Source organism: Apus apus, chromosome 4, assembly GCF_020740795.1.
Source record: "Apus apus isolate bApuApu2 chromosome 4, bApuApu2.pri.cur, whole genome shotgun sequence".
Lineage (NCBI taxonomy): Eukaryota > Metazoa > Chordata > Aves > Apodiformes > Apodidae > Apus > Apus apus.
The window spans coordinates 13,804,766-13,816,271 of record NC_067285.1 but is presented as its reverse complement, the minus strand read 5'-3'; the positions used below and the strand labels follow the sequence as shown (position 1 = coordinate 13,816,271).

General features: G+C 58.3%; 1 protein-coding gene across 1 annotated transcript; it reads right to left on the bottom strand.

The window, feature by feature from the left end:
* Positions 1–2,087: 2,087 nt before the first annotated feature.
* On the bottom strand, positions 2,088–7,597 carry KAZALD1 (Kazal type serine peptidase inhibitor domain 1). Its single transcript, XM_051618193.1, has 5 exons — positions 7,522–7,597; positions 5,401–5,997; positions 4,162–4,322; positions 2,962–3,109; positions 2,088–2,740 (listed from the first exon to the last, which is right to left on the bottom strand). The coding sequence occupies exons 2-5, from the start codon at positions 5,906–5,908 to the stop codon at positions 2,655–2,657; spliced, it is 903 nt and encodes a 300-aa protein (XP_051474153.1). The 5' UTR covers positions 5,909–5,997; positions 7,522–7,597; the 3' UTR covers positions 2,088–2,654.
* Between the last annotated feature and the right edge of the window lie 3,909 nt (positions 7,598–11,506).

Here is an 11,506-nt window from a genome sequence, read left to right as displayed (position 1 = left end):
AGGGAGCCAGTAGCATCCCCTGCCAGGTACCTCGGAGGTACCACAGGGACTAGCTGGGGAGCTAACAGGGGCAAGGACTGAGGCTGAAATGCAGATGTCCATCCATGCCCAGGCAGGGCATTACCCCACAGACCACATGGAGAGCCAGGGACTGGGGTCCAACACACGCAACCCCCACCCCAGCCATCCCAGTGCTGCACCCACACCCAGCACGACCTGGATTAATGCCGACGAGGGCAGGGAAGGCAGAGGAGCCTGGCCCTGGGGAGGGTTGGCATGACAGCCCTGGCCAGGGGCCAGCCCTGGGCGCTGTAGGGGAGACCAGCAAGCAGCACATGTCTGCTGAAGCACAGGGATGCTCTCATGTTTCCCTGAGGCAGCCTCAGCCTGAGCATGGCCCAGTTCCACCAGCCAAACTGTGTGTGAAACAGGAGGATCACAGAATCTTAGGAGCTGGAAGGGACCTCAAAATATCATCTGGTCCAAGCCCCCTGCCAGAGCAGGATCACCTAGAGCACATCACACAGGAACGTGTCCAGGCGGGTTTTGAATGTCTCCAACGAAGGAGACTCCACAACCTCTCTGGGCAGCCTGTTCCATTGCTCTGTCACTCTCACAGGAAAGAAGTTTTTTTCTGATGTTCAGGATGGGTGAAAATACCCCAGCTTTTCCAAAAGCAGGTTTTGCACCCAAAAAAAAAGCCAACTGAAAGCCAACAGCATATTTCTGTCCCTGGCATCTCCCAAATACTCTCCGACTCTGAAGTAGCAGTCCCAGGAGGATACATTAAGCTGTTAGATGGAAGTAGAAACGAAGATACGGGTGGTTTTTGCATTTCCCAAGTGAGAAGGGGTTTGTTGCTGGTGAGGACAGGCAGGCCAGCCAGCAGGGCAGCAGTTCTGCTGTCTGTGCCCCATCAGGCTGTGGCGCAGAGGCCAGGGCTGGCCCAGCCTCACTGGCTGCAGGAATTTTGCTCTGCTGCCAACTCCAGACAAATCCCTTTTATTTGCTTGTTCAGGTTTCGATGCTGTAATTGCATCGTCTGAGCCAGCTCTCGAGAGAAAGAGGAAGAGAAGAAAAGAAAACACAAGGGAAGGAAAGCAGTGAGGCGCCCAAGCCTCTCGCATTCTGACTGCTCCTGCCTGGGGACAGGCCAACTCTTTCCTGCCAGGGTCTGGTTCCCCACCACAGCTCTGGACCTCCCTGGAGCTGGGACAGAGTAACTGGGAATGGTTTGGTCCACAGGGAGGTTTCAAGTCTCAAAAGTCCTGAAAATGCTGCTGGTCTGGGGGGGCAAAGCTCACCTTGGGTGTGAGCTCAGCCCTTGGATGCCTGTGGGAATGAGTCCTAACAGCCTTTTATGAATGAGCCTAACAGGCATGAAGCAGCACAGCTCTGGACTTGTTCCCACCCTCCCCCAAAATGACAATTTGCTCTAAATCACCAGTTCTGGAAGGCAGGTTAGTTTTCTTCAAAAATGGAGCACTTCCATTAGGAAAGGGGCCTCCCTGTCCTTCCCCAGCCAGGCACAGGTCTGCTCTGCCCCCTTTATGCTAACAGGGCTGTGGTCACCTGAGTGGAGACGTTGGTACCATGAGGCACAGGACCCTTGGATGAGGGTTGGAAGAGGTGGGATGGGATCTAAACTGATGGGGGTGCAAGGTGCCTGATGCATCCCCACCACACAGGGGATGGTCTCATGGGGATCCCCCATCCCCAGTGGGGTGAGAGAGGCAGGACCCACCAGGTGTGAACATCTGGATGGACAGGAGGGCTCCCCAACCCAAGCACCCCACAACAGACTAGATGGCACCCACAGCGTTTGCGTCCTCCCTCACCTCCAGAATAATCCTTGTGGAGACCGGACAGTCTGGTCTGTGTTGGCTTTGACCTACATGTACTAACTAACATTAACTGAAATGGCAGAGTAAAGAGCTAGCAGGAAGGAAAAACACCAAATCAGTTGAAAAAGTCCCAAGTGTTTCTGACCACGTGGGTGGTTGGGCCAGCATCGCCCAGGGGAGCAAAGACAGCACTGAAAACCACAAGTGTTTGTTTTTCTCAAATCACTACTTTTCTGGCTAAAAACAAACAGGGAAAGAAGGATATTTCGGCAGCAAGTTCCCCAGGTCCTGGGGAGAAGCTTGGCTCCCTGCCTTGGGAGACATAGGTTGCCCTGGAGATGATACACGGAGTGTCGCAGCCAGGTCCCGGCTCTCGGCTCCAGCTTCCCTGGAAAACTCTTTGCACAGGGCTGAGATGCTATTGCCCTGGCCTCCCTCCCCTGGAGGAAGGGGAGGCTGCCTCCAATCCCAGCACCAAGTCCCCATCACACACGGAGTGGATGTTTCTGCAGTGTCTCATCTGCCACCACATCCCCACTCAGTACCAGAGGACAGACCCATCATGTTATCAGGCAGAGCCACCCTCAGTCCCAGCCCTGCGCCATCAACCAGCCAGTGTCACCTCCCCAAGCACCCCCAGCAAAGGGATGTGTCACCCAATCTCCCACCCCAAAAAAGAGGCTGCTGTGCCAGGACTGTTCAGAGAAGGAATTTTGGGCTGGGGAATGCTTGCTCCGGAGATGTCCCCAGGCCCCAGGAATGGCCACTGTGGGCAAGGTGATCTCCGCAGCTGGACATCCTGTCTCTGGGCTAGTAATAGTCCTCCTCGCTCTCCCCATAGTCCTCAGGCGTCGTGTGGGGCTTCGGCAGGGAAAAGCCTGTTAGGTTGAGCTGGTCTGAAATGACAGCACAGGGACAATGTGACATTGCTGCCTCTCCCCTGGCAGTGCCTGTCCCTTTCCCTACCAGGACCAAAGCCAAACCATGCATAGCACCTTGCTGGGACATCCCCAGCACAGCCCTATGCATCAGCAGCTTCCACCATAGCAGTACACCCTGCCCAAACATCCCTTCCCTTGTCCCCATGAAAGCAGGAGGACAAGGACACCATGCTCACCTGGTGTTAAGACAGTTAGGCTGGCTAATGCCATCACCTCCCCGACCCTGTTCCTGGCGAAGCAGCGGTAGGTGCCTTCATCCGTCACCCGCACGCCCTGGATCTGGAGCCAGCCTGTCACTTCATATTTCTGGGGGCCACCTCTGAACTGAGAGGACAGAGATTTTGGTCAGCACAGGAGCCAGGACAGCCCCACATAGGACTGGGACAGACAGGAAATGGCGTACAAGCCCAGGGAGACCCTTCAACCCACTGCCTAAGAACCACTTGCACAGGCTGCCTGGGACGGTTCAGAGGAGCCCTAAGTTGCCCATTTTCAGCAGGCAACGGCTCTGGTGCCAACCACGCTATTTTCTGTTTGTTCCCAGCAAAAAATAACTTTTTCCTGACCCAGCTGTGCTGCAGCTGTGTTTGCAGGCTACTATTATGGTGCAGTGGCCAGGGGTGGAGGACAGCTGAGCCTCCTCCAGCCAGGCAGGATAGCCCTGCTTGGGGTGAAGGTCCTTGGCCAGATCCAACGACAGGCTATGGTGTAGTGGGAAGAACAGAAATATGGAAGGGGACCAACACATCACCCCACAACGGTGCTGGGTCACACCTGCTCTCCTGGCTCCCCCCATCTTTGCCACCACAGTTTCCTCCCCACCAGCGTCTGTTGTGGTGCATGGCCCCTGTGTGCCCACACCCTCCAATAGCTGGATACGCCCAGCTAGGCACTATATTTGTGGCTGGCCACGGGCAGGTTGCCAATCCCTGGGCCTGCCAGCGCTGGCAGAGCAACAGGCAGAAAAAGGTCAGGGACTGCCTGAGTCTGCTGGTGGAAGAAGATAACCCAGGCTGGAAGGGGCCTTGGGAGGTCTCCTCCAGCCTTGCCAGTGGGGATGCAAGTGAAGCCAGCAGACAGAGCAAATTAAAGGCAGAGAGTTGGGAAAATCCCTGCTACAGGACTTTGCAGGTCCTAAAATATATTGATAAATTCAAGAACTACTAGAGAAAATTACAGAAGAGAGCCGTGCTCCTACCACTGAGAAATCAGCCAGTCCTCATGGTGTGCAGGCTTAAGTCACCCCTTCTTATCCCCAGGCAGCCAGGCTTGGCCACCCCCAGAGGATGACCATCCTCAGGTCTGGTTGCCCATGAGCTCTGGGAAGGGCTGGGTCACCCCAAGGACATATCCAACATCCCAGGCACACCACTCACCTGAACAGAGATGTGGGGGTCATCTCCAGGTAGCAGCATCTCCATGCCATCCTTCCTCCACTCAATGGATGCCATGGGGTAGGCAAAGACCTCACAGCCAAAGATGACGTCCTGCCCGGTGACGTTCCATGTGTCGTAGGGAGGAGAAGTGATCTGAGGCTCTGGGAAGGGGGGACAGGAGAGCAGGGTGGGCTTAGATGAGGTCCCAAAGGCTCTTCTGGCCTGGTCTGAGCCAGTCCCCTCTGGGATGGGATCACTTGGCTCACACAGAAATGCCAGGACCGTTCCCATGCCTCTCTCCTCCTCCCACCAACAGCAGACCCTCACCTTGCCCCAGAACACAGTCCCTCCTCACAGTCAGGACTGGGGGCTCCCTCCCCAGCCCCCCTGGCCCATGGTGGCTTGCCATTCCTCCTGGCCTCACTTTCCCTGCCTGCACAGTGGCACTCAGGGACACACAGGCAGCAGGAACTGTTCAATAACAGCAAAGCTACAAAACAAATACCTCCAGGTCCCACATCCCTTCCCAAGAGGGATGGAGTGAGCAGTGTCCTTCCCACCCACCTCTGCTCCAGGATCTGGCCCTGTAGTGTGAGCCAGAGATCAAGGGAAGGCCTTCACCTCCAAATATACCTGGTGGAAAAACTCAAGGACATTATGATCTATGGATAATAGAGTCAGCCTTGATGCCCCCTGGGCTGTGGTGACAGCACTGGGCAACGTATGTGGACTGGACAGACTGGGGCATGGCCTCCCTGCCACTGCCTGCCCCCAGCCTCCTGCTGGGTTTTAAATGGCAGATGGAAATCATGCAATCCAGTCACACTGACCCAGGTTTCCATTTGCAGAAGGCAGCCGCATTTCTCAGGATTGCTGGGCCAGCATGAACCCGGCATTGCCGCCAAGAATTTGCTAACAATTCCCTGGAACTTCCCCATCTGCTCCAGCAGGATTTGCTGCTTCCCATAAACCCTGCTTCCACTTGGCAAAGCTGCTTCCAAACCTCTCCAGGTGCTGGATTTACAGGGGTTGCCCCAGAGCAGCAGAGCCGCAGGGACCCAGAGAGAGGGACCCTGGGGGAGTGGGTCCCCTGGATCCAGGCCCTAGTGCTCCCATGTCCCCGTGGACACTGTGGTTTTGCTGCCAGGTGAAACAGATAAGCCAGACCCCCTGGCTTTCCCTTTCTGAGAGGTACAAGACTCTGTCCCGCTGCCCACACAGACACTCCCAGGGCACTACCTGACTCGCAGGGCCCCTCATGGGCCACAGTGAGGTTGGCATCAGGGTGGGCACGGGCAACCTCCAGGAACCTGCAGATCTGGGCGTAGGTTTTGCCATCAGAGCCGCAGAGGGCCAGGTGGGAGAGGCAGGCACACTGAGGCTCGGGCACCTCTCCACGCTGCAGGTCCCCGGTGTCCAGCCGGCACTCCAGGTGCTCCCCACACTTGCCATAGAAGTGGTTGGTGTTGTCCAGATCACAGATCTGTCCCTCCAGGTTGGCACATTCCCAGCAGCAGTCACAGGCATCCCGCACTGTGCCAGCCAGGCATCCACGTGGCACCGGGCACTCCTCTGGCTGGCACTCAGTGCAGCCTTCCCCTTCCTCCAGCAGCCGCTGCCAGCCCCGCTGGAGGTAGTCGGAGGTGCTGGGAAAAGCCTGGCCCAACTGGAGCAAAGCCCAGTGCAAGGAGAGTAAGGAAAGCATGAGGCAGGAGGAGCTCAGGGTCTTGGCTTTAGACATCCTCATGGCAGCTCCTCTATCCTGGTCCCACCATCACTTGGTCATCTCCAGCACTGCTCTGGCTCCCCTGGCTAGATCCAAGAAGCCATCCTGGCCTGCGAGATGGGAGAACGTGTTACCAGTGCAGGGAGAGTCTCCCACCCCTCCAAGTCCCAGCTGGTTTGCCTTGAGCACAGGGCTGTGTGATGTGCAGGGGAGGACTGTTCCCAGTCCCTCTCCTCACCCACAGCCATGTACTTGCCATCCTGGGACTCCTCAACTCCTGCCAGGCTCCTCAACCTGCTCCCACCCTGATACACTGAATATCCTCTTGTGGGACAGAGGCCAGACCCACCAGATTTCATCCTTTTTCCCTGGCAGCCCAGTGGGCAGAGCCCAACCTGCTGTGACCCCACCACAGCCCAGGAAGCTGTGGGGCTGGTGAGGGGCTGGACAGGCTGGTCCACACCATCATGGCTCAGATGGTTTGTACCCTGCTCCTCAGTTCCTCTAGGGGAGCCGTTCTCCAGCCAGACGCCCTTTTCGTTTCCCCATCGCTTTCCAAGAGTCACGAGCCCTTTTTTCCTCCCTCACTGTCCAGACAAGTTCAGTGGAGCGGCTGATGCAGACAAGGGGCTCTTTCCGTGCTGGAGGCAGCCAGCTGAGAAGAGCCAAGCCAGCAGGATGCTGCTCCTGGTCATGCCTGACTTTTGTCCTCCTCCCCTCCCCACGCAGTAACCCCTCTTTTTTAGGCACCTCCCACAAAAGCAAGGGCTGAAACATCCCTCAGGAATGTTTTGTGAAGCCCCTAGTTATCACAGAAGCAAAGGCTGAGCATGGGGGAACTCAGTACACAAGTGGGCAGGCAGTGGACTGGCAGCACGGTCAGCCTGTACCAGCATGACGGGGTCCCTGTCTCCAAACCCTAAGCCGACATTATCACCCAGGTAATATGAGAGGCTGATCTGCACCTGAACTTCCCATCCCTGCCTTGGGGATATGTGGAGTCTTCGAGCCCATTTCCAGAGGGGTGACAATCAACTGAACCCCTTTACGAGCACATGCCACTTACTCTCTCTGAGATGAAGTGAAATTATTGTCCCCTGCTCCTGGACCACCCAACACGAGTGAGCCAGGCTGGGGAGGAGATCCAGGCAGCCGGGCTGCCCCCTCTCCTCCTGCTGGGAATAGCACCAAAGGGCAGGCTGCAGCCTCCCCAGCTACACGCTGCAGACCCCTTACCCTCCGGGATTAATGCAGCCCAGAGCTGGCATGATGGGGATGGCCAGGTCGGCAGGTTTGCTAGGTTACACACACATGCACCCCCCGGATAACCAGCTGCAAAGCTTTGACCCGTGTAGTGGAGACCACCGAGGTACCCAGGGGTAGAATGGGGCAAGGGGTATGGTGCCAGAGCCCCCCAAGCCCTCCCTACCCTGGGCTGCGTAGAGCAAGGCTCCAGTTTGCAATGGATGTGGGTGCCGGGGAAGGGAAGGATAACAGCAAAGTGGGTCTCTCTGGCTCCCCACGTCCAAGGTGTAGGCGAGGACTTGCTCTGGGTGTCCCGGCTGAGTCCTGGGAAGAGGCACGGTGTCCCCTGGGGTCCCCCTGGAGCCCCCCTTCCGTGAGCCTGCACTTACCGGAGGTGCCGGGGGGCCGCGGGCGGGCAGGCGCGGGTGCGCAGTGGCCGTGTCGGCGGGGCTGCTGGCCCCCGGCTGCTCCGACACCCGCCGTGATGTCAGCGAAACGTGAGTCCCCCCGCCCCTCTCCGGGCCCTCGGCCCATCCCTGGACCGAAACCCGGGCTGGCCGGCACCCCTTCCCTGCCGGGGTCCCTCCGCTGGCTCCGGGGCTCTGCCACTCCGGTCTCCCGACACCACCGCGTCCCCGCGGGCCCCCACACAGGGGTTCCCCCCCAGCAGTGTCTCAGGACCTGGGCTGATGATCCGGGGTAGGAGAGTACCGGGATGGGGGGCTGAGACAACTTTGCAAGGGTCCGTGAAAAAGCCAGGGATGGACACGGCTGAGGAATGGGGCAAAAGCATCCCTACACCTGTAATTTGGGTAGGAAACACAGGCTGAAACACTGAGAAGTTGCTGTAATTAAACGGGGGGTTAATTCCTGGGAAATGTTGGTGCTCACCTCACCCCAGGACCCAGGTACAAAGCGGGTATTGGGGTGCATGCAATGGCATTACCATGGCTGGAGCGGAGCAGCGCTGGGGCTGCCACGTGCCACGGCAGCCACAAAGCGGGGAGCCAGAGCCCCCGACAAGCTGCCTCCCTGCTCCCTGCCTCAGCTTCTCCAGCTCCAAGGAGCGAGGGACCCAGCATGCCTTTACAGCACAAGCACACTATGCATTTGCATCTTGCTCCCACTGCTGTGCTGAGGGAATCCCACAGCCTGCTTCTCTCCTCCAGGAGAGGAATTTGTAGGATTTGCTTCCTCCGTGAAGCTCAGGAGAAGCAAAGCTGTTGTAGGATCCCTTGGAGGATCTGGTTTCCTTCACCATGCTGCAAAAATCTGCTTTTGCTTTCCAACACCCTTCTGTAAATTGGTTCCGGGCTCCAGGGCTTTTGCTCAGTCACGTTGCAAATCCAGCCACAGCAAACAGTGGAAAATGCGCCAAGCTTCAGCCCCTCTAAATGGGCCTTTGCCAGCCAATCCCCCCCCCACACACACACACACCATCCCCACACCGCAGAGGGGGGTTTCCTGCCAGCTCTGCCTTCAGCCTTGCCTGCCGCTCCCCCTCCGTGGCCCCCAGCCCCTTGGCTCAGGGCTGCCTCCCTCCCCGGCTCCCCTTGCCTGGCCCATCCAGCACAGTCCCAGCGTGCCACAGGTTTTCAGGCCCCGCATCTACAAGTCACTGAGCAGCTGGGGCTGCAGCTGCTTTGAGGGCAAAGAGTCGAGGGGCTGGGGGGTGGTGAGGTTTCCCTACCTGCATCCCCCAGAGCTGGTTCAGAGCCTGAGCAGAGAAAGGCTAGGCTGTAGGTGACCCAGACAAGGCAATATCATCTGCACATTCAGGCATCCCTGTGCCGAGAACACCCTTCCCTGCCCTGCACAGGGGGCAAAGCAGTGGGGTGAGCCTGGTCCTAGATGCCACCTTCAGCCCACACAGCTCCCAGCCAGCACAGGAAGAGAGCCAGTGCTTAAATACCAGGCACCACCAAATAGTGGGTCCAACAATGGTCCCTGGTTATTCACTTCCCTTGCCCTTAGCAGGGGTGGACAGGCCCATATGCTGCTGTCCTTCTCCACATGCAGGAACCACAGCCTGGCTCCTTCTCCCACGTGCCGTGGCCCAGGCACCTGACATATCCCTGTCCCTGGGGTTACTATGACCTCTGGGTGGCTGGATTCATCTGAGCATCACTGCAGCATCTGCCACTTGCAAGGCAGGGAGAGGCCATGGTGCTTTAATGATACTGGCTCGGCTATCCTTGTCCTGGGCCTGGGCTGATCTCCTGGACCACTCCACAGGGAGCTGGGGCTTCCAGCAGTTGAGGCCAAGGAAAAAACCCACCCTGGAAAAAAAGCCGTGGGCCAAGTGACTCAATGCATGTCAAGTCAGGGAGGGTTGGTGAGCAGCATTGGTGATGGTGGGGTCAGGAATGGGGGTTATGCCATGACAGAAGCAAACATCACCAGGAGATGCTGGGACAGGGGTACTGCTGGCACACTGCTTGGAGCTAACAATAAACCAAATCTTACTTGTTTAAATTAAAACCTGCAGCTCCTCTCATTTTCTTGCCGTGCAGAGCAGTCTAAAACAGCTGTGATCCGGCCAGCCCACCCCAAGGCTATACGGCTCAGTGGGTCCCACCCACATCCTGGAGGTCCACTGTAGGGACAAGGGATGGGCAGTAGGCAGGACCCCACGTGCCAGGCAAGACCCACATTGGGAGGCAGCCTGGGGCTCAGATTTCTCTAGGCTTTTCCAGAACAAATTCCTCCTGAGAACAAACCCGTCAGCAAATTCTTCGGGAAACGGCTGCAGCTGTGAGCAAGGCGGGGGGGGGGGGGCGCTCAGGCCACCCCGCGGAGCAGTGGCCGGGTGGCAAGGGATGCTCGAGTCCCCAGGCTGCTGCGGTGTCCCCAGCCGGAGGCTGCTGGGGCCCTTTTCCCACAGAGGCAGGAGCTGCGGGCTCGGTGGGGCTGGATGCAGCTCAGCTGCTTTCGGGCAGGAATCCCTCTGCTTTCACTGGGGTTTTTCCACCAGCCCCATCCAAAAGCAAGTCGTATAGCTAGGGGCCAGGAACCAAAGGGGAGGCGGGGGCTGCATTCCGATGATGACCCCCCTTCCACCCACCTTCCACCCCTTGGCTGACACAGCCACGCCAACTTTGACACCTCGGGACCGGTTCGGTTCCCACCGCACCGCGACATGCCAGGCTCCCTTCGAACCTCTGACCCCGCAGCAAACAGGAGCACCCCCTAAACGTCCCTACCCCCTCGCCCCTCACCTCCTGCCTGCCCCCAGCACCGGCGAAGGGACTGAGCCGGCAGAGAGGTGCAGGCTGCAGGCTGCGGGGGTCTCTGCTGCCACCTCCAGGGCATCGCTGGCCTCGTCCCATCCCCTTGCCGTGACACTGTTGTCGCTATACCTGGGGCTTACAGATCCTGGAGCAACGCAGTGCCACCTCAGCTCCCTCCCCGTCTAGCTGCACCCGAAAACAATCACCCCACCCAACAGCCCACCCTGGGGACCCCCGCAAAAATTTAATGTCGTGAGGGGTTTGGGGACCTTCCTAGGGTGTGGGACCCCTCTGCTCAGCCTGCCCTGGGCACGTGGGGCTGCATAACACCCCCCGACCAGTGCTCTGGAGGGTGCTGCCAGCTCTGTAGCACCGTACCCTGTGCCCGCTGTCCCCCTCTGCGACCATCTCTCCCCACAGCCTCCAGCAGCGCCAGCGGGGCTGGGATACAGCCAGGAAAGGTGACCCACCGCCAGTGTCCCGGCATCTGCTGCCCCTGGAGACAGAGACTGGGGAGGGGGGAGCTTGCCCGCCCCTCTACAAGAGGCTGCCCATTTCCAGGCGTCATTAAAGAGCAATTAGCTGGAAATTAAGCTGAGAACAAGTATTGATTAGCTCATTAAGGCTGGGGGAGCCGGCTGTGGCGGTAGGGATAGCTGCCGCTCACCCTCATTATGGGCAAGGTTAAAGCTTGCGGTCGGGCAGCTCATTAAAAATGCCAGGGGCCAATCGATGTCCCCGGCTCAGCACCCCTAGGGACATCCAGCCACTGCCTTTTGGGGGACTGGCCCGTGACCTCTGGGATGAGCCAGCTTGGGAAGGGACCAAGTATCCTTACTGCCTACATTCACTGCTTCGTCCTGGACTCCCCTGCAGAAGCTGCAGTGTCACTTTCAGCTTGTCAAACCCCCAGAACTATCAGCCAGGGGATGATCTTTCTCTCACCACCAACCAGGAGACCCTTGGGGACAACCAAAGGAGGTCTCATTGGTGGGACAATGGCTCTTGGAGATGTGTGAACAGGCTTTGTGCAGCCAAGTGCTGCTGTGCCACCCTGCCCTGCACCCTGGCACCACTGTTCCAGGGGCTCTTTAGGTCAGCCCAGACCCTTCCCGGCCATCCAGCAAGACCCAGCCACTCCGAG